This window comes from Stegodyphus dumicola, chromosome 3, assembly GCF_044657685.1.
Source record: "Stegodyphus dumicola isolate Sdum_Otavi_A_Nest chromosome 3, ASM4465768v1".
Lineage (NCBI taxonomy): Eukaryota > Metazoa > Arthropoda > Arachnida > Araneae > Eresidae > Stegodyphus > Stegodyphus dumicola.
In genome coordinates, this window is record NC_140770.1 from 49098006 (window position 1) to 49122006 (window position 24001).

Here is a 24001-nt window from a genome sequence, read left to right on the forward strand (position 1 = left end):
GGAGCATTGCTAGAAAAAAGAGCCCCGCCTGAAGCGAAGTCCTGCCTAGCCACATAAACGATGTTGCGGCTACATGGGATAATTTCAAACCTCACTGAAAATATCTCGGCTGCACCTCTGTCCCCGGTAGAGACAACCAATCAGACGAAAGTTCTGCTTCTGAAGCATCACGTGATCGTAATCTGAGTGGTAATCGATTAGTGTTTGCGTTCAAGTCTTTGTAGTAAGTAAAAATGGTAACCTAGCTACGTGGGTTTCCTAGAATTGTGCGGGTTCTGAGAATTGTCCGTTTCAACATCAAGTCCTGCGTAGCCAAAACATAATGTGATTGCGACCTAAGACATTGTCAAGGCATCACTTCTGCTGTAAAAGCTGCAATATGTATAGAAATTCTGATGTACCTGTTTAGCTTAAGACCATCGACATAGTTAAGAAAATTCATGGACTTGCGTTTTCTTAGTAAGTCTTTACACGTTTAATTTACAGAACTGCTTTCTCTTTATTTATTTATTTAAGTCCATGCATTTATTAAAACTGATTTGTTATACTTATTTAAACAATTTTGTATTATAATTACTGCTTATTTAGGCAGTTAACTGATTCTTGACAGTTTTTTAATCCCCCATTCATTTCTAAGAGTGAAATTAAATTATATCCACTATTAATTTAGCTACTTGCAAATCTGGAATATTTATTAAAATTTAATTTTGTGTAAAAAATAGGTTTAACTTTCCAACTTTGTTTACACAGGCAAAATTGTTTTAAATGCTATTTCATCTTATTTTCAAGTGTCAAATGTTAAACATCTCTATTGTGCAAATGTAGTACTTCATGTATACTTTGCAGGCTTGACACCAGGATAACAAACATCTCTTTTTTCCCCCTTTTTTTAAATGTTGTTTGAGTATTATGGAATTTCATGTAGCATGTTAATATTTTTTAGCATCAACATATATAAATAAAATACTGTTATGACATTCTTTGGTTTTAAACAATAAATAATGTGAAGAAGGAAAATTATTGCATAAACCTGACAGGATATCATTTTAAGAATATTGGTATGTAAACGTTATAAGTGTTCATTCTTCATTAATATTTAGATGTAATTAATGCTTAAAAGGCTAACTTAAAAGTTAAATGCAGTTTAATTAACTGAAATTACTCATAAACAAGGTATTACTTGAGCTAGGCAAAAGTAATTATAAAATCTTGCAATGCTGAATTTTAGAAAATCATTATAAAAAGAAAAATAATAATTTAACAACTTTCAAATAAGTATGAAGTTCAAATAAGTTCATGAATGTATTATATTTAAAAATTCGTAGAATTTTGAAGTAGCAAGTAAATAAGTTATTATTTAGTTTGTTAGTAATCTTATTAGTCTATTCTATTTTTCCTTTGCTATATTCATTACTTAAATGTATGGGAAAAATTAAGAAACATGAAATATTTCATGAAGTGTATTATTTTTAAGAAAATGGCAGTTAATAGCAAAATTTTACAATTTATAAGGAAGGTTTATGTGTAGAAAAAGAGCATACAAAATATGTTATTTTAATCAATTACAGCTCAGGTCTTTTGGCCAGAACAAAAGCATATTTCAGATTCCAGATAACTGAACCACCTGGTGTTTTTTTAGTTTTTTTGGAAGCAATCTTAATGAATTCCTTCAAAGTATTTTCTCTCTTTTCTTCTGGGATGTATTGAAGCGGTTTACGAACAAGGCTCTGTAAACATGCTGTAAAGAAAATATATGTTATGAAGTTGCATTTTCTTTAATATTTTAATATACCACTATAAAAGATTCTTAAATATATACTATAGAGATCTGAATTCTGTTTTCTGAAAGAAACTGCGGAACACAGAATTTGAAGAATTTATTATTTATTTAAAAGACATTGTCTATATCAGTGGTCAGCAAACTCATTAGTCAGCAGAGCCAGTTATCAACAATTCAACAACTGAAATCTCCTTTGAGAGCCACATTTTTTAAACTTAAATTTTATAGGTAGGTATATTGTTATTCACTTAATTAGGGTTATCTTGTGCAGTCTTTTACTAATAATGTCTTCAATATCATCTACGTATGTTCAGTGAGGTCAACCCTCTTTCCAACTCTCCCATCCACACTTATCTTGTATACTCGTTTCATGTACATACACTGTGGAAAAAAAGGGACATTTCTATATCTCCCGTTCTACTGGGCCGATTTGAAATTTGGTGTATTTGTTGAACGCGGAATTTGGTATATTTGTCAAATGCGGTTTAGGCACTTTGTTAAAATTATTTGAAAGGCAAACGATGTGACTTCTAGCTCATGCACAATGTAAAATGGTGGGAACGATGCGACTTTTTTCCGGTCCTTTACAGTTTTAATTATTTATATCCATATTAAATGTTCACCAAGTGAATTATTCTTGGCATAACTGAAAAAAAGGACGGCAAGATAAATTTGTGAATTTCTCCGCTGTGTAAAGTTTGATGGTCTTTGTGTTGTATTTTCAAGATTTTCTTGCTTAGGTGCATCTGCTATTTTATGGAGGAGCCTTAGAGACAACGAGCCACGGTTTGCCGACCCCTGGTCTTTATGATGATAAGAGAGCCTTTATAGAGGATCTGCGTAGCGAAATTGATTCATATTTACATTACAAATATGGAAACCCTACACCAGCAGTGCCCAACGTTGTGCTCGCCAGCCTGATTAGGTACTATGAACAAAACATATTTTAAAAATAACAATTTATTTATATTTCTTAATATATGGTAAACATTTATAATGATAAGAGATATCTTACAAGACTATATAAAATAATTGATTGCTGACTGATGATGGCGAACGTGGAACCTTATTGCTTCATTCCGGTGTTAAATGGCTCAGCAGGGAAAAAGTACTTCAACGATTTGTAGAATTTCTTTCGCCAATAAAGCACTTTTTAGAATTCGAAAACAAAAGTTATATAGAATTGGACGATAATAATTGATTATCCGATCTGTATTTTCTCACGGGTATAACAGTTAAACTGAATGAAGATCTCCAGGGAAAAGAAAAAAGCCCTTTTTCAATTGACTGGAACTGTAACTGCTTTTCAGACAAAGTTAAATTTGTGGATAAATCAGATGGAAGAAAACAATTTCACCCATTTTCAGAATTTAGCAAGCCATATTAATAATCACAAGGCAACTGAAACAGAGAAATACTCGGAAAACTTAAATGCACTAAATTGTGAACTCCGCTTCTCTGATTTCCATAAAGTTCAACGAATATTATTATTCATCTCAAACCCATTTGCCGAAATTAATATTTTAGATGTATCACATAAGACTCAGGGTTCGTAGCGGTCCTTACAAGTGCTTATAAGTCCTTATATTTGAAAATTAAATATAAAGGCCCTTATAGGTGCTTACTTTTTCTTTAAAGCCCTTATTTTTTTGTTTTTAGTGCTTATTTTTTGCTTTTAGTGCATTTTTTTAATCCTTTGCTTTTAATGAACGCGCATTTTTTTCCCTGTACCTAAGCCGAAACTAAATAAACAACTTTTTTTTCCTTATATGCAACGTCAGATGGTGAATCATACTCCCGAAAATTGCTTTTCCCCCCTTCCTCTGCATTAATGTAACCTATGGTGCGCGCGAGAATACAGACAGGTGCACGTCGTTCTATTGGCCAAAGAATTGCGAAAACGTAGAAAATTCCGGTACATTCGGTATTCTTTTCGTCCCACCCAAATACTACACACGTTTGAATTTCTATCAAGATTTTAATAAATTTGCATTCTCGTTCCGCGTGGTCAGTTCATATTCGTGTTTATTATGATCCTTATGCTTATATTATGAGCATATTTATGAATATTTATAATAATATAATTGCAGTAACTGCTGAAGTATAGATAAACTTCCAAAAATGGGTGTGTTTTTACACAGATTAGCTTTCTAAGGAATAATATTCGGAATGGCTTAAATAAGAGGAAAGTAATCGAATAGTCAAAATAATTTCATTTTCTTTGCCAATACATTATGCAGTACTGAGGTTGGGAGTTTCTCCGCAAAATCTCTAATATTGAAGCAGCGGACTTTTTTTTTTTTTTGTCACTGTCCAATCTGGATTGAATAGGACTAAAAGTTTTTGCGGTCTACCCAAGCGAAGATTGATTCTATTCCGGAAATTTAATACAGTCTGTTGAAAGTTAGAATCAGAAACACCCCAGATTAGTAAGTCTTTCTTTTTCTTTATTTAGTTCTTCTTTCTCCGAATACCGACAGGTGTTGATTCCAATTGCGTAATATCACATATGGAAGAACTACGCCGCACGTATTGCGCAATAACGTTTGCGGTATTTTGTATTGATAATTAATTTTGATGTTATTGATAATTAATTTTGATGTTCAGTCTGAGATTTGTTTATGAACACTTAAAAGAGTTTTACTGTGCTTTCTAAGCAGAATATTTCTCAGTTCCGTTGGTTTTTATATGATGCACATATCGAAATGTCAAAATCATTTATTTAGCCTAAATTTAAATCTAAAGAACGGCTACAATCTCCCCCACTCCTCTTTTTCCAGTTACTATCCGGAAAATTCGGGAATTTCCGAGTATGCTGGTTAGTTAAGCTTTTACTGTTAAAGGATGACTGAATGAAGCAATTTCCCGTCTTCTGATTTCAGAAATGTGCCTCTTTTTTACTTAAATTACTTTGCTTGGGATATATGTTAAGGGAAAACTGTTATGCAATGAAAATTTAGAAAATGTTCAGAATTTTGATTTAAGTTAAATTATTTAAATATTAATATGAGTGGAAAAATAAATTGTATTTATTATTAGTTGCCAAACGAATACAATTAATATAGCTTATTATTATTTATTTTCTATATTTTCAACTGAAATATCATCATTAAATTTTGTAATATATTTTAGTTTTGCATAGTTTTTTTTCTTCTCATTGTAAACTAATTCTGTAAATTGAACTGTCATTTAAAATTTAAAAAAAAAAAAAGTTAATTGTTTTCCATTGTTGAGGTAATGCTCATTCTCTTAATAAATATTGCATTGCTCATATTTTAAATTACAAGTCTAATTTTTCTTTTAAGGTTATGCAATTGTGTATAATGTAATTAGACAGGTGCTTATTTTTTCCTTAAAATGTGCTTGAAAAGTGCTTATAGGTGCTTATTTTTTTAACTAAAATGTGGCTATGAACCCTGGTGACTGGAAATACAGGGTGTTTCATAGATCATGGAGGGGTGGTGGAGCGTACTAAAACATGCATTTTTTTATAGGAATGTAGGGTCTAAAGTGACGGGATAAGGCAGGAACGGGAGGGGAAGACACAAGAGGAAAATGTGTTTATGTACAAAATCAACGCAAAGTGCTTCTTTGTAGCAATACAGTATTCACAATAAATGTTCAAAATTGCGATCACCAGCAGTAATACATGCTTGGTAACGTCGCAGAAGGGATTGACAAACATTTTGGAAAACGACAGGCATTTTACGCACGCTTGCAGCCGCAATGTATAGTCGTGCTACGAGGTCCTCCAGTGAGTCGACGGGAGTCTCGTAAATGATGCTCTTCAGATGGCCCCATAAAAAAAATCCAAGTTGGGTAAATATGGCGAACGGGGTGGCCATCGAACGTTTCCACCACGGCCAATCGATCGGCCCATTCAAGTAATTGCGGACCCGCACGTGGTTATGGGCTGGTGCACCTTCATGCTGGAACCACATGCGATCACGAACGACAGCCGGAATATCCTGCAGCAATTACGGTAGTACCCCTTGCAGAAAAATATGATAACATAAGCCATTTGCACGTGCAGGTAAGAGGTATGGGCCTATGAGTCGTTAAAAATATTCGCCCCCACAATTCACGGAGAAGCAGCTTTGGAATACATGTGGACGTCTGCCGTGTGGATTATGAGTTGCCCTCACGTGCGTGTTGTGGCTATTGAAGATTCCGTCCTGTGAGAAAGTTGCCTCGTCCGTGAATAGCACGTCCGATGGGAAATCCGCTTGCGCCGCACACTGCTGCCAAAAACCAATGACAGAAATGAACTCGAAGATAGAATTTGATTCTTGCAAGGCTTGGACTCTCTGCAAATGGTATGGGTGCAAACCATTTTCATGCAATACTCTCCAAACGGTGGAATGACTCAGCTGCAGACGACGTGCAGTAGCTCTTGTACTTGTCTGAGGTGATTCATGCACAATGTTCAAGATGGATACTTCAATGCGAGGTTGTCGTGCACTTCTTCTTCCACTTCTAGGTTCAGAGATGGCTTCAAATAACCCGTTTTCACACAGAGACCGATGTAACCTCTCGAACATTGTGTGCTTCGGCATACACGCCTTTTCGGAAACCGTTCCTGGTACAACCGTAGCGCTGCTCTGCCGTTCCCATTAGCAGCACCATACATGAGATGCATGGCAGATTTTTCTCAGTGCGTAAACTCGCTCATCACGCTCGACATCAGAGTTGCGAATGATCCTTTAATGCATCGGATCGTGGTTTGTCCGGCTCACTACCGCCCTCTACCGCTGCACTGCCAGCCAATCACAGCTGTAGTTCCTATTACTGTTAGTGTTCCCTTTTAACATTTACTGTGAATACTGTATTGCTGCAAAGAAGCACTTTGCGTTGATTTTGTACATAAACACATATTCCTCTGGTGTCCTTTTTTTTTTTTTCGTTCCTGCCTTAACTCGTCACTTTAGACCCGTGTTTCCCAACTTGGAGCCCACGCCCCACAAGGGGGCAATGCAAATGTTAAGGGGGGCAATTCGAAAATGGACTCGTCCAGAGTTTAAGGGGACAAAGGACGTTCTAAATATGTTTCATGAAGTCAACATTTTTCGAAATTTCATTTTTTATTCCCCAAAATAAAGAAAAATGTAAGTGATGTATACGTAAAAAAGTTTTTAAATTGCGGTGCATTTAAATATTCTATAAAGAATTCTCGCTGTAGACATGGACATTTAAATGCTTTTAAAGGTATTTAAATAACTGACACATTCTGCTTTCCAGACGTTTCTCCCACCTTTCAGCCAACGAATTTATTTTATTTTTTACTGTAGGAATGGCAACCGGTATATTATTCTTTCCTTGAATGGCAACAGGAACTGCTTTCAGCTTTGTTTATATTGATCTTATATTTATTTCTTTCAGCCTTTAGTGAATTGAGGGGTGCAAGCAAGAAAAAACGTTCGTCGGTATTCGGAGGTATATTTAAAATTTGGTTTCATACCCGGTCCATAAACGGTCAACTTTTGTCCTTTTATGCCAATAATGCCTGATCAACAAATTAATGAAACTAGGTCGTCTTGAGGCACATTTGAAGGCGAAACATAATGCTGATATTAATTCAGATTTGAATTATTTTCACACTTTAAGGAAAATTTTTGAAAAAAGAGTAATATTAAAGTGTCTATTTACTGCTCATAATGCAACTGTTAATCGTGCTCTTGAGGCTATTTATCAAATTTTATTACTCATTGCTTAATCTGGGAATATAGGGGAGAATACTATAGGGGAGAATTTAATCAAACCATCAATATCAGCATTTAAAACTGTTCTAGAAAAAGATGACAAAGACGTTAAAGCTATGGCACTAAATAACAATACTGTTTGCAGAAAAAAGATTAAATAAGTGAGGATATTGAAATACAACTTGTTGAAAATCTGAAAACAAGAAAACTTTCGGTGCAAATGTATGAACCAACTTTGAGAGACAGTGAGGCCGTACTTGTAACTTGTGTAAGATATATTCATAAAGGAGATTTTGCCAAAGAAATATTCTGTAAATCATTAGAAAGCACCACTACCTACAAAGATATTTATAGTAAGCTAAAAAATTATAGATGTAAAAAAATATACCAATAAAAATATAATACATCTTGTACTGCAGATGGTTTTCCTAATATGATGGTTGAAAAACAAAATAAAGCACGGAATACGAAAAAGGGTTGCTTAAAATTGATAAAAGATGAAAATCCAGAAATGCTTCTTGTGCATTGTGTTATTCATAGAGAAAACCTGCTAACTAAAAACAATTCGCCTTTTCTAAGTAAAGTACTAAATTCAGTTATAAAGTGTATCAATGCTATTAAAGCTAGGGCCAAATGTGAACGTCTTTTCAAGTTATTTTATGAAGAACAAAATGAAGACAATATGAGACTTGTATATCACACTAAAGTAAGAAGGCTGTCGAAAGGGAACTGCTTGGAAAGATTTATGGAACTATTTGATAGTCTTAGTTAGTTTTTAAGCGACAAACCTGAAATGAAAAATCCATTAACGGATGATTACAAGGCAATTGTGAGTTATTTAGCCGATATCTTTGAAAAATTAAATATATTAAATAAACAATTTCAAGGAGAAAATAAATCTTATGATGCAAAAGGAAGATATTTGGTTTAATTATCATTGTTGAATTATGTCAGGCATATACTATTTACCACAAAAATTTTAAAAAGTCTCATTGGCTCCAAAAATGTGACGTGACTAAAATGTGACGTTATACTTGTTATTGATACCGCTATACTTGTTATTGTCGATCATCTGAAAATTTTATCGGCTGATTTTTAAAAGATTTTGTAACTTCAAACAAAATGATTTTCCAACTTGGATGATACAGCCAAAGCTAGTGGATTTGGCTGATATTTCAAATATGCAGTAAAAAGAATGCAAAATGATGAGTCAATTAAAACTTTATTTAATATGAAAGGAGCGATGACATAGCTTTGTGAGGAAATCAGAATCAAATATCCAAATGCAACAAAATTTGCAAGAGAACTATTGTTACCGTTTCCATCTTCATATTTTGCTGAATGCTGATTTAGTGCCATAAATGATTTGCTGCTTTTTTTTTTTTTAAAAAAAAAAAAAAAAAGAAAGAGGTTGGATATAATGAAACCGGAGACTTGAGACTCAAGTTATCTACATTGGAATCTGACATAAAATTTTTTTGCAGCAAGGATCAAGCGCAAGGAAGTCAGTCGCTAAATTTAAATAATAAAAATTATTAATACTTAAAATAAAAAACTTTCACTAAAATGAGTTTTTTCTTGAATTTCAGTTCTTCATGTTTTGAAAGTTCACTTACTGTGTTTGCAAACAAAATTTCGTAGTCGTTTCTGCCTAAAAGATATCATTCATGTTTCTTTCGTGAAAATTTCAATTTTTAAATATTAAAGATTATGTAAATGCTAGGAGGAGCTTAAAAATTTTAGAGAGGATAAGGTGGGGCATAGCACAAAAAAGGTTGGGAAACACTGCTTTAGACCCTACATTCCTATATAAAAAATGCATGTTTCAGTACGCTCCACCTCTCCAAGTTTGTCCCATGATCTATGAAACACCCTGTATATTTAACAAAATTGTTGATGTTTTGGAAATGTGCTCGCGAGAGGCCAAAGGTTGGGCACCACTGCCCTACACTAAGTGAAAATGCAGTCTTCTGATGCAGTTTTTGCTCTTGGTGGTGTTTGACTAGGCTGTCTATCAACTGATCCTGTGCTTTAAAACAGGCTCCAAACTCTTGATATGACACTTTGAGGCATATTCATATCTTGAGCGAACTCCATTTGTGTTTGATCTCCCTCGATTCTACCAGTTATTTACCACTTTTGATCTTCACTTAAATGACGCCTTTGAGCCATAATTACTGAATACTGAATACTGATTACTCTCAGAAATCAAATTAACTTTAAACACTACAAACGGAAGTTCCATCATGCACCATATTGTCAGTCACCGAATTTGCATACTTCTGGCTCTAACGTATGTTCTTAAGTGCAATTTTGTATTCAGTTATATTTAATCAACATAAATAATTATAACATTGGGTACTGGTTGCATCATTAACTTAGTGAGCATATTTTTTCCCATTATCCTTTCATTTTGATGACCAGTGTACATTAATTCATAATACAACTTGATACAGGCATGTGATGAAAAGAGTGCCATTTTCCATATTTCATTAAGCTAGTAAATGGCCTTCAAGAGGAATAATAAAATTTGGTTTCAGAAAAATATCCTTCTCTTTTCCATTTCATTTAATCACTTAAGCAGATCTCGTATCTTGTTTTTTTTTTTTTTTTTTTTTTTTTTTTTTTTTTTTTTTTTAATATTACTTTCGTATTTTCTTATAAAGACCATTCTTTCCTGGATATAGAAAATCATCACTGAAGCAATAAAGCATTTATTTGAACAATGAGGTTCTTATTTAAAATTTCGTACGGCACAAAAAAATTTTCTTCCACTGTAATTCAAATTTTTCTTGCTACTATAATTTTCACATATAAAACTTCATATAATTCATCAATTAAATGCTCAAATATAAAAGTCCCCCCTCCACACACATAAAACAAAAATAAATTAGTGACGGTTTTTATTTAAGTGGAGTTCAAGAGTAATGTTTAATCATTCTTTTGAAATAAGTGCATTTCATGTGCATATATTCGTATTATCTTACTTTTGTGTACCAGTGGGTGCACGGTCAAAGCTGCAAAATGCTGTTGGTTTCTTCTGGATTTTATTGCCAATGGTTGTAGAAGTCAATAAGGATTTTATTGCCAATGGCTCTGTCCAATTTTCATGGTTTTCTTCTTGTGCCGTATGAATTCAGGTGAGTTATTATTTCTTCTTTGAAAATTGTCCACCTCATAGGCAAGGTAGCCATAATGTACACTCAAATAAAAGAATCCAGTCATCATGGATCTAAGTATACCATGTTTGTACCATGCAATAAATATTTTACTTTAGGAAATAAGGAGGATGCTTAATGATTGCATTGATGAATATCTCTAATTATTGATGATTTTCCATAGTTCCAATTTAAGAACTAAGTTTAGATTACAATAATTATTATCACATTATAGCCGCCCAACTGGAATAGTGGTTAGCGACACTGACTGCTGTACCGAAGGGCCTAGGCTCGAATCCCGGGGGTAAGCTTAGATATTTGTTAATGTATAGTGCCTGTGCTACATGGGGGCACTCTAAACATGCGGCGAGCCAAAAGTCCTCTTGAGAGGTTGGTGGTAGAGGAAAAGGGGTGGGAGACACATTCCCTGGAGTGCTCTCCATCAAAATCGGGAGCGGAATTGAGCATAGTCATACTGTACGGTGTTCAAGGCCAACGAAGGCGCGATCTTACACTCTTCGCCACGAAGAATTTCGTGGTTTTGTTCTGATGTTACTGTCAGATAAGTGAGATAAATCACAACAGCGTTATCAAATTATACTTTATATAACAGGAATAATTATCAGTGTGAAAAATGTTTTTCATAGTTAAATTAGTTGATTAAAAAATTAAATTCTCCTAGGGTCAGTACTACTCTAGATATGATTGAAATTTTAGGAGACTATTTTTTTTTCCGGGTCAGCTTAGCACATTGAATGCCTCCCCCCCCCAACTTTTTTTAGTCCAAAGGGATTTGAATCCCGAAGGACTATTAGTTTCGTTTTGGCATTTTGCGTCGGACTCATAAATGTCGGTTCACTTTTCAAACTGTTGCCACAAAATGTTAGAGTCCTGCATTATATTTGAAGAAATTAAATAATGAAAAATCTGCATAAATGTATGTATATTTCTCGTATTGTGATAAAACAACGGTACATAGAGTCATCGAATTTTGAATAACGTAATCCTCCAACGAATATGAGCATGTGGAAGACCAAATTTGAAATTTGTTTTATGATCGATTTCCTATTTTTTAAAACTTTGACGAATTTTTGATTAACAAACTCAAGAATTTCAAAGCGAGCAATGGCAACGTTGTGCAGAAAAAACATTTTTATCTCCAGCGCGTGAGTCTCTGTATCGGAAATTCTAAAGATATGCTCGTTTTAAAACTATTTTGCGATATTGCTGTTGCACTGGATCTTATGGTTTAAGTGAACATGATATTTAATAAAGAAAGGTAACACACAAAATGTTAAAAAACGCCCCTTTGGACGTAATTTAAAATCTGAAACATTTCAGTTTTTTTTTTTTTGGGGGGGGCGGGGCAAAGGTTTTTCATAGAATGAGGAAACTTATTAACAGAACTTTCTCCCTAACGATTCAAGTGAGTCACGTTATTTGAATGTGCTAAGCACATGAGGACTATGTGCCCCAAGGGCCGGAATGCCCTTGTAGAGGAACTGGCTTCTACCTTAGTTACACGTGGGGAAACTCATTTGATCCAAAGGTCAGACTACCAGTATTCAACAACCTTGAATACTCCTCTTCTGGTGGAGCCTTTCTCTCTAAAGCACGTATATAACAATTTCAGTCTGAAATATTTTTACTAAAAATTGCCAAGTGACTACAAACTGAACTTTTCAGTTTTTAAAATTCTATAAAAACTGGCCTGCATTAAAATGTTGAAAATTGAATTTTTTTTTTTTAGTAGTTATGAACTCACCTTTGTACTCATCAGGAGATGAAAATATATATCGAAAGTTGAACAACTTTGTATGTAAAATTTGATAGCCAACCTGTTCCAACAGTGCAGAATATACTCTGTCTGCATGCGGATGGTGGAACCACAGTCTGTTACAATTCACTTCTGTCATATCGGATATAAGGTCTGATATGGGCTAAAACAGAGAATTTTTAGAAATTAATGTAATTTGCCTTAATACATATATATCAATGAATAAAACAGAACAGATATCCCTTTAGCAATCTATGGAAAATTTTAGAAAGCTCTAGAATTAAGTAATCAATGACAAATTATATACGACTAACAATTCCAGGAAAGCATATAACGGGAATATTAGTAGAGCAGAATATGGAAATGTCATTCCTCAATGATAAGTCGACGTTTATTTCCCCACACATGTATTCGCTGATTTTGGTCTCAAATGAAATTCTACATAAATAATGTTATTTCCGAATTCAGCACTCCCGGAACAATCGTTTTATCGTATTAATCTTTTGTATATCACATTTCCAGCAGAGTATTTGTCGTATGGATCATTTTGGGCAGAAAAAAAAAACAAAAAAATAAAGCGAAAATGCATACAATAGATGACGCTTAATGCAATCGCGGATATTCTTATTAAATTCCCGAAAGTCCCAAGAATTCGTATAAGAAAGCGTGGGAAATACATCGCTTAATCTAGTCAACAATTCACTTAATATAATCAAAATATTATAGAATAAATATTTGAAACGAAAATTAAACCACCAAATAAATTCAAAATCGATTATTAAAATTGTTAATTAAGGGATTAAATTGCCAAACAGCTTCGTTATGATTTTAATCAGACCAAAAAGAACTTTAGTTTGATATAGATTTTCAGTATCTCTATCGGTTTTGAGTGCGGTCAGACTTCAGGAGCAAAAAGGTTGTTTCCGCTGACTTTTTTAAACCCTTGAAAAGAAAAAATTCTTTTAAAACATATACGTCAAATTAAAAAGGAAATTTCGCTTTGAATAATTAAAGGGAAATAATTTATTTATATTATCGTTTAATGATTTTGATTGTCTTCTGATGTACCGGCTTTAAATCAAAGTATATTTCCTTCTCCTGATATTAAAAGTGTTTCCAGACCTAATTTTCTTTTGAGATGATGAGAAAGCAAGCTTTCGTTAATCATTTCTACTGTGCAATATTTCAACATGCTTTATGAAATCATTTTAGATAACAGATGGAAAGATGTAAAATCTACGTGACATATTTGTATGCTTCCCTGTCAAATTCCAGTATTAGTAAAAACATTTTAAACATTTTAGTTACGTAAAAGACAGTGACTTAAAAATTGGATTTAAAATTTCTCTTTTATGAGAGTATAAAAAATAATGTATTTTATAAAAAGAATTAATTTGATTTTTCTTTATATATTTTAACGCTCATATTGCGATTACTATTCACAATAAAGAATATTTTAAACTTTTAACCACAAAGTTTCTTGTGCAGATACATTGCTTGTCGAAATTAAGATTTATAGAAATATAATTTAATGGCTTTTTTATTGAAAAATGAATAAAAGCAATTTTTACAAACATTTTATTTAACGTACATGACCATGTTTGTCAGTTGAACTGTTTCAGAATATTGAATTTAAAATCAAATTTATGGAAATTTTAAATTGCTGAGAAAATTATCTCTGCTGTTTGCAACAAATTTTGGTATTTTTTTGTTAACGAACGCCACTTAGCACCAAGCATAAACGTGAAATCAAACTAGACGACGGCAACCTTAACGAAATGTTTTGTGTGCGTATTGCCAAATCTGCACAATTCTCTGGTGTTTTTTAAGTGAAAACCGATTGCTGTGCACATGGGGAGAAAGAAACTTTTGTTGTTCCCATGTTTGCTTTTGCTTAAAAAATCAGAGTATTGTACAAATTCGGTATCGCGCACAGCCTCGACATTAAACAGGTGACAGGTGAAAGCAGGGTCCGGACACCCGGGCTGCTTTCATTGACTAAGGAGCGTTACTATGTTGAATTACTACAAAAGTAATACATCGTTATACATTATACATTAATAGTGCACTCGATATATTAATACATACAATAATAAAATTTCCTAAACTCCAAAGACATATTGCAAAGCGGTGTCCATTATACAATTTATAACTATATATATTATACATTAATAATACATACATTACATTAATAGATACATAACATAAAAGGTGCGTTCGATATATTAATACATTATACATTAATAGTGCACTCGATCTATTAAAACATAAAATAATACTAAGTTATAATACTAAGTTCCTAAACTCTACAGACATATTGCAGAGCGATACCAGTGCAGATTATGCAACTTATAACTATATACTTCGTTATACATTAATAATACATGCATACATACATTACATTAATACATACATAACATAAAATGTGCATTTCCCTATTCGATTAGCTTGAGCATTAAACATATGCATTAACATTACATTAACTGGTATAAAGATACGTATGTAAGAGTTAGGTCTCCTAATGGCTAGATGGGACCGTGTCCTGCACTGCAGAGTTCAGTGCCTTTAGCGCTTCGAATTTAAGCATTATTAGACGTATTTTCCTCTGTATTGAAAAGGTTGCTTGACCATATATCTTCTGTAGGCGGCTGTATTTGTAGTTGGCAGAGCGTAGTGGAAGTCTCGTGTAAGTGGGCATGATGTCAGATAATGATTAAGCTCGCCTACATCTCCGTATACACAGACGCTGGTTGTTGTTAGGTGCCTATCATAAAAGTTCCAGTTACAAAGCACGTTATAAGCGGGTCTGATATTAACCTGTCTGTACTGACCCTGGGAAAGAACTCGTACGTGCGTCTGCCCTGTGAGATGGAATCGCAGTCCTCTTGCCAGTGGATTAGAGCATCCTTCCACATTGTCCTTTTAATACTGCTTTTGGGAAGCAGCACCTCTATTTGCTATCTAGGTTCTGCGCGGCCTCCTTTGCAAGTAAGTCCGTCTCCTAATTTCTCTGGTGCCCAAAATGGCCTTTAATACAGGAGATCTGGAGTAGAGATGCCGACGATCCGGTGCGCTTTTTTGGCAACAAGATCAGCGCAGCAGTCAGCTAAAGACGAGGGAAATGACTTTATCATCTTCTGTGTTATTATAAGACGTCTACATGGACAACGTCTTAACAGGAGGTAATAGTGTAAATGAAACTAAGGGTATTCAACAACAGCTTATATCTTTGTTAGGTAAAGAAGACATGGAACTTCACAAATAGTCAGTGAATAATAAATTCCTTATGTGTGATAAGATAACAGAAATCTGATTATTCATTGACTAATGATACTAAAGCTTTAGTATACTTTGGAAACCACACCCAGATAGTTTTGGGTTTAATATGATTATATATCACAGTGAAGTATACGAGCTGTGCTATCTCAAATAAGAAGACTGATCTTTTAGGTCTAATAGGTCCAATCATTAAAAAAAGATTTTTTTTTTCCCAAAAATTAGGGTTGTTTAAATTAAATTAGCGTGATGCTCTTTCAGTATAGCAAAATGCTGAGTGGAGAGGCTTTCTCAATTCTTTAAAGGCTGTAAACCTTATCAGTCTCCCGAGATGGATTCTGAATGAACAGTCTGTGAGTGTAGAGTTACACGGATTTACTGATGTCTCGGAAGTGGCATACAGAGCGATTATCTATGCGAAAGACATAAATTCCTACGGTGACCGCGAGGTTAAACATCTTCTTAGTAAATACAGAGTAGCGCCTCTAAATTGTATCTATATGCTGCGTCTCGAACTCTGTGCTGCTATACTACTGGTTACATTGATAACAAGACTAGAGGTTTCTAAAACTTTTTTCTGGGCAGATAGCATTACTATACTGGTATGGTTAACAAAAGAGTGCAAAGGTCTCAAAACGTTTATTGCTCATCGAATAATCACGTAAATTTTAACTGTGATTGAACAGTGGCATCAAAAACGTTCTAAACAGAACCTTGCGGATCTCATATCAAGAGGTACTGATCCAGTCAAGCTTTAACAGCGCGAACTGTGGTGGTGTGGTCCCCTATTTCTACTATAGCCTGTGGTGGTTTTGACTGCCAAGATGGTATCATTGTAGAAACCGAGGAACTGTTTCTCCTTGAATTAAAACCGCCAGTAATAAAGTGAAATATGTTCACTTATTGTCACTTTGATTCTTTAGATGCCATCAATGAATGCTCATCTTATAACAAATTGCTAAGAGTGACTTGGTGCAAGAGATTCGAACAGAACACCAGACTTCCATTATATCTTACCCGAGGAATGGGGATGACAACCAATGAACTTTCTGGTGCTTTATTGTGCATTGTGAGAAATGATAAGAGAACTTGAATTGTGACAGAAATCCAGTGCTTAGGAAAAGGTATTCCTGTTCCTAATGGTAATAAACTATTGAATTTGTGTCCATTTTTGGATCGTGATGGAATACTCAGAGCGTGATGGAATACTCAGAGTGACTTAAGTAAAATGCAAAAACATCCCATGGTTTTGCCATATAAAAGTAATTTAACTGTAATTGTGATTAATCATTTCCATGTCCTTTTTTTTCATGCAGGTGCTGAAGCAACATTATCATTTATAAGGAGTAAATTTTGAATTGTTTCTGCAAAAAATGCAATTAGAAAAATTGTATTTAATTGCATAATCTGTGAAAGTGTTACAAGGTATTCTCTTCCTACTTTCTGCATGCCTTCGTGGTGTAATGGTTACTCGGCATACTCGGCGCGTATTCGAGGTCCAGATTCGAGTCCCGGCGAGGCATTGCTGATTTTTCATGTCCTCTTCTTCAAAATAACCAAATGTCTCTACAAGGCAAATTCCAAGTCTTCACAGCAATAGATGGCTGATTTACCAGCTACAAGAGTGACCATGCACAGAGTTTCTGCTAGAACAGGACTTGGATTTCTGTGGTCTCTTTGTGATAACAAAATTTTGCAGGTAGTAATTGGTTGTGATAAAAAAATTTTGCGGACTTCCAGGTAATGGAAAGAAGGTAGTATTCAAGTTGTACCTGGAAGAAGACCACGAAACCTCCCATGTAGCTAGCCCGTTCGCCTGATTTGAGCTCGGAACGAACTACCAGTGTTCCTCGATTTTGCCGCTCAGCTGCTGATAGATCTATAATGAAATAGTATCTGAAAATGTACGTGAAAATTTACAACTTCATGCAGAAGTACTACGATTACCATGAAAGAAAATATTAAAAAGACTTTCTGCAATCAAAAAAAAAAAAAAAAAAAGTTGAAATATTTCTAGGGGGGGAAAAATTAGAGGCTAGAAATATCATCGGATACATTTTTATTAATAAGACTAAATTTAAGTCTGCAAGGAAATTATATTACTTCTGATTTATAGAATAAAATTGAGGCATTCAAAAAAAAGTTAAAACTACGGTGTAAACATGTAATGGGAAGTTTTGGTTTATTTAACTATGGCATAGAACTTGATAGCTACCTGCATAAGGAAAAGAATGTCTTCGTGGATTGCTTTCTGAGGAAAACTGGCTCGTATACCCGTTACACATATGGAAGGCCACAAAAACGCCCATACAGCCGGCCCATTACCAGGGATTCGAACCCTGGACCAAACTACCAGCGTTCATAAATAAATAAATAGCTTGTCTCATTCATTTTCAGAATTGATAAACAAAGACGAACTAAAACGTGTTGCTTATGGACATTTAACACGATTTTCTTGTATGTTTGATCAATTATGCATACGAGTAAGACACACAGAAAGGCAATACGGGTATTTATTGAAAAAGAAATAACCTGATTTGCTACAGGAGAAATTCATATACTTAAGTTGAGATGATATATTGCAGTTACTATTTAATTTGACAAATATAACTCAGCTATGAATTAAAATTATCTGGAAATGCATGATAAAACATTAAGTATTAATGACGCTTTCGACCACACACTTACGCGGATGTACGTTTTTGACAATGATGCCCTAAATTTAGAAGGTGTCTTCTGTTAATAAACCCATTCTGCGCTTTAGGCAACCACACACGTCTCCAAAACCTTATTAAGCTGCTAATTGAAAAGAATAAACTACAATGGCTTTAATTTTTTTTCTTCTATAATTATACTCATGTTTCGCTTTGTTATCCAAAAATTATATCTTGTTTTTCTCACATTTTTATACTATTATTTAATATTTTATTAATTAATTTGCATTACTTGTTTTTTTTAATTATTCTATGCTCTATCCTAAAATATTTATATTTTACTATAAAAACAAACAATCACCTTTTTTGTGTGTGTGTGTTCACTAGTTTATTTTCTAGTAAAAAAAATTAAAAATTTATTGGTCAGTTGAAAAACACTGCTGTCGTTTATTATATGACAAAAGACATCCTTCCGCCATAATAATATTCTCTTTCAGAAGAGCCTTCTTTCAGCATGACAATGCACCATGCCATGCTCTCGAAATTGTTTCATTTGGTTAGCTAAACACATACACACACACACACACACAAAGTTTTGAGATCGGAACCAGCAAGCGTTTTAAGTGGTACAGCTACAACTTGCGAATCCTTTAAACTTTTGAGACCGACGATTTTGATCTTCTATAGAAGCAATTAGCTTAGAGAATAGATGTTCAATACCAATAACCAGCCATTTATCAATATCGACAAAAGAAATATAAATTTTGGCGATAACATCAAAATACAACAAACAACAATAAATATCAAACACCGGTTCAGCGTTTTTCATATACATCCTAACGCCTTCATGACAATTCAGCTATTAAAAAAGTGCGAGCCCATTAATTCAAGTAAAGTGATTTCGTGCAAAAGTGCCGAGTGAATTGATTTCCTCTCCTGCTTAATTAATTAATCAGTAATTGCTTACAAAAATCGAACTTGTGTAGCGGTTATTCGGCATCAGAATGTCCGCACTCTTACTTCAGGCTGCTTTCTATTAAATTTGATACTGAACTTCTTGAATTTTTCGAGGCTACTGAGTTTCGATACTCAGTAAGATGATTTTTTTGCTTTTACGAAATTTCTGAGATAATCGATTATAGATCCTGGCAACTAGAAATATCCGAATATAGTATCGCCTGCTGAGAAGAAACTAAAGATAAAGAAGAAACGAGGCACTTTGCCGTGGTGCTAGATGTCTGAGGTGCAGGATCATTTTGACAGGACTTGTGAAGCTCTCTGGAGCTCTTATTTGTATCAAGAAGAATAACAGATTTGCAAAATATTGGCGTCTATACTCGCGTGATGGCCGGCAATGCCTAAAATGCTTATATATTAAGCCAGTACTAATATAGTGATGAACCGCATAATTTTGAGGGTTTAAAAGGTATATACCATACGATCTTTTATTAAATATCTTATGCTCTCCATTTTCATAAATTAAAAAATATATTCGGAAATTTAAAATTAGCCAAGAAGAAAATTTAGTTTTGCATAGATTTTTGAATAAAACTTTCGATTTCGAGGACGATCGAATACGGATTCCTTTTTTCGGTAGGTGGGAGGGGGTTCGCTAGAATATTAAATGCGATAACGTTTAAAAGGAAATAATATGCTCCTGAATAGAGACATAAGGGTAAATTGATCTCCGCAAAAGATAAATTTTTAATGTGCGCCTACTCTGTAGAAAATGTCATACCGGGTGAAAAAATTTAATTATAGTTTTAAGAATCGGGCAGGAAAAATAAAGAAACAGAATGAGAAAACCGGGGCATTTTGCCAAGTGGAACAAATGTTTCATTTCGGTACCCTAGAATGCTAAAAACCAAGACGTCAAACATCTTTTAGTGTAAACATGTATTCCAGGATAGTGGTTTTCACTGACGAAAATCAGATGCGAAGAAAAATTAGTTCTTGAATGCGAAGACGAACAAGAACAGTTAATGCGTAATATTCTCTATAAAAATTGGAGGGAGGAGGGAGACAGATATTACAGAGAATTATCTAAGCTTAAATAATAATGAATTTTTATTTGATGGATTTCTAATACATTAATAAATACGCTATCTAGAAAAGAGTGCAAGGCTTAGGAAAACTATTTCTCAATTCATGTGCGTTAATCATTTTGAAATTGTATTGTGTTCCACTCTGGAATGGTTTCATTTTGAGTCACCCAATAAAATAAGTAGTAGCGGGGCGTGAATTATTAATTCGAACTCTTGGGTATGGGTCTAACACTCGCGTAAGTCTGTATCGTTCCCCCTCTTCTTGCAGGTGCAATATCGATCTTTTATTTGAAGTGCAACTTATTAATGTTTTACTTTCACGGTCATAAGATAACCCCCTTCCCCCCAAAAAAAAGGTGTGGTGTTGGTGTGTGTGATTATGGCAAAGCCTCGAGGGCTATCTGCCTAAGGGGAAGGATGCCTTCGTGGAGGACTTTCTAAGGGAAACTGGCTCGTATACACGTTACACATGGGGAAAACCACGAAAACGCCTATGCAGCCAGCCCGTTCGCGGGATTCGAACCTCGGACCGAAGTACCAGTGTTCAGCGACTTTACCGCTCGGCCGCTGGTGGGCCCCAAAAAAAAGAAAGATGGGTTCGGCCATTCCTGACGAACTGCTTTCGTCCCATTGGATTAAAAATATATATATATTTTTTTCTGTTTTATGTAAACAAGATCTCGGATGGATCTAACATTGAAGTTTATTTTTCACTTTATTTATATATTAATTTTTTGAAAATACGAGTTGCAAAGTATAGGGCAGACAGGAACCACAGCAGTGTGATAGTGATAACAAGCCTCATGGTTTGCTTGCGCGTGTTCTTGCTATATGAGAGTCTTGTTTGTGTTACTGAGTCTATCTTCAAGATTAAAACTCGAAACTATAGAACCAACTGCAAGCATAAGAGATACAGTCAAGCACTTAGGGTGTCGACTAAGTTGTTCTTATAAACGACAGTTTGCTTTGAATTCTTAAAATCGTTGATTTAGTCGGGGCGTCAACTGTACTAATCGCCTACGACACGGAAAATACTGGAATCGAACCTGGTCATAAACTTTAAACTCTTTCACGTATTACAGGAAAAATTTAATGAACATTCAAAACAGAGAATTATTATTTTTAAGAACCTTTAAAAAAGCAAAAGTTTTTAGTTACCTACTGCCATTAGTTAATAACATACCTATTACGGTTACAAGCAGTCGTTCTTACGAACAGCCGATAATACCTGAGCTCGTCTCATCCATTCCCTATAAAAATTCCACTACATTTGAAACTCGCGCGCTCTCAGTGATGATAAAATAACATTCCAGTTTTTATATCCAACTTTTTCTTAATATTTTCGGTACATCTAACGTACACAGCTCTCTATAGGTTTTTCAAAAAATATAGGAACTCTTCAAGAAATTTTCTAATATATTCATGAAAAAAATATCTGCGTGTATGAGGAACCAAGCAATTCAAACCCATGTCGTTTAGAGGTCAGGGGCTTAGTATTCCCGTGCCAGTGGTTAAAATTTGCAAAGTTTTTTAGAATCATTATTCTATCACAGTATCACCAAACGAATAAATAAAATTAAAATAAACTCGAGCATACATCTAAAGTTTAAGAGGAACCAAACCAAACTCACCAATTTACGACATATTATCATGTTTACTGTTGGTACTTTAATAGGTCGCAAGCGATGCCGGACGCGTACAAATGCATTCTGTGAGATTTTTACTTAAATTACATACACATACATTTTCTAATTTCAATCACTTAGTATTGGTAAGTCCACTCTAAACCAGTAAATGTTGAAGCAAGCCCGGCACTTGTGCATTCCGGTAGGTATGTATTAGGTATCGCTGGCCTTGCTAACTGTTAAGCTTCCGCCCCACTTCCCTCCCACGGGGGGGGGGTTCGAGGGTCTCCTGCTCCTCTTTTCCTGCTACCAACTTCTCCAGAGGACTTTCAGCTTGCCGTTTATTTTGAGTGCCCCTTTGCGCACAGATACCATACATCATCCATGCCTTCTCCGAATTCGAACCAATGTCCACTGATGTAGCATCACTTTGCTGGCTGGGCGGCAGGCAATCAGTACAGTTGCCATCCCATCTAAATGTAATACATTAATAACTCAAAGCAAAACATGAATTTAGCTGTCGTTTAAGACAATAGCTTAGGTTACGCCCTATGAGATGTTGCTTGCTTAAGCGTCTATACTTGGATTTGGCCTAGAACCGCAAAACTGATGTTATGTCATAAGACGATTTAAAAATAATATTACATACAGGATTGCATCATGCTTCATGCATTGTTTACACTAATGTAACACATAACTTATGCCTGGAAACACACCATTTAAATTAATACATAGAAATATGTTAAAAAGTGAAACTTGTCCTGACTTACCTCGAATTCGCGTTTCCAACAATCAGCACCCAAAACTCTTTTCGCTGCTACATGAAAATCAGAAGGTTTTGCAGCAGGGACAGCTATAAAGCATTTTCCACCAGGTTTCAAACACCACATCAAGTTCCTGAGAGCCGTAGCATGTTCTTTCACAAAGAATAATGCTTGAGATGAAAAAATCCAGTCAAATTTTCCCGCCCAAGTGAGATCGAATGTACTCTGGTCTTCAATATTTGCATAGGCAAAATCCATCTTTTCGTCTGCCACAAATGTGAATGCATAATTAATTGCATTTTTATTAGAATCAATACCGAGAACTTCTCGATTGTGGGGCCAGTAATCCGATATCTGGGCTGTCGTTGCACCGTAACCGCAACCTACTTCAAGAACATTTGCCCGCGCAAATTCATCGCGTTCCGTAATTTGTTGACATTCTGCTAATAGTGCACTTTGGAGAGTTATCAGATAGCCTCGACATTCCAGCGGTGCGTAATCTTCCATCACAAATATCAGTTATGATTATTGTTTGAAACTGTGCATACAAATTCCCGCTTTAGTTTACATAAAATAATCCGATTCTAAAGTCATTGATAGTTAGTCATGATATTTAGAACTCATGCGAAAAAGCTTAAATTTTATTCTATAAACTGCAACTATCTTAGTCTAGCTGTTCGCTAAAATGCCATGTGAAGAAGGTTACTTTTTTTTTTTAATAACGTAAAAATTCTAAACATAGGATCAGGAAACCAGGATACTGACGAACTGAGAAAACACTTCTCTCGCGTGGTGTCTGCAGGCTTTGGCACTTGTGGCCACCTCAGCCACTTGAAAAGAGCTGTTTGCAATAATTGGCTGTTTATCCTTTGCTTCGCTCGTGTGCAGCTGCTAAGTTACAGATTTTGATCTGCTCGGGAAGGGGGGGGAAACCCAACTACCCTTCTTTCAAGAGCTTTAATTTCACGAATCTAAAACGAATAGACTTAAAACCTCCAATTCAAATAAGAATGCAAAAGATAATTCGAAGTAATCCTATAGAAAAGAAAAAAGAAATTTAAAAAGAAAGGAAGTCGGGGAAAATTAAAGTACAGATTCAATTTGCATAACTATAAGCGAATATTAATGAAATAAAAAATCACCATAATTTCTGAATGAAACTAATAACATTTCTAATCATAATTTGTAATCTCTTTGAACTTTTAACGGCACATGAAATAAAT

General features: G+C 34.6%; 1 protein-coding gene across 1 annotated transcript; it reads right to left on the reverse strand.

Moving 5' to 3' along the window:
* Window positions 1–1496: 1496 nt before the first annotated feature.
* On the reverse strand, window positions 1497–23601 carry LOC118186142 (uncharacterized). The gene is made up of 3 exons (XM_035356184.2): window positions 22785–23601; window positions 12403–12577; window positions 1497–1738 (listed from the first exon to the last, which is right to left on the reverse strand). Exons 1-3 carry the CDS (start codon window positions 23283–23285, stop codon window positions 1563–1565), a joined length of 852 nt encoding a protein of 283 aa, XP_035212075.1. The 5' UTR covers window positions 23286–23601; the 3' UTR covers window positions 1497–1562.
* Window positions 23602–24001: the final 400 nt, after the last annotated feature.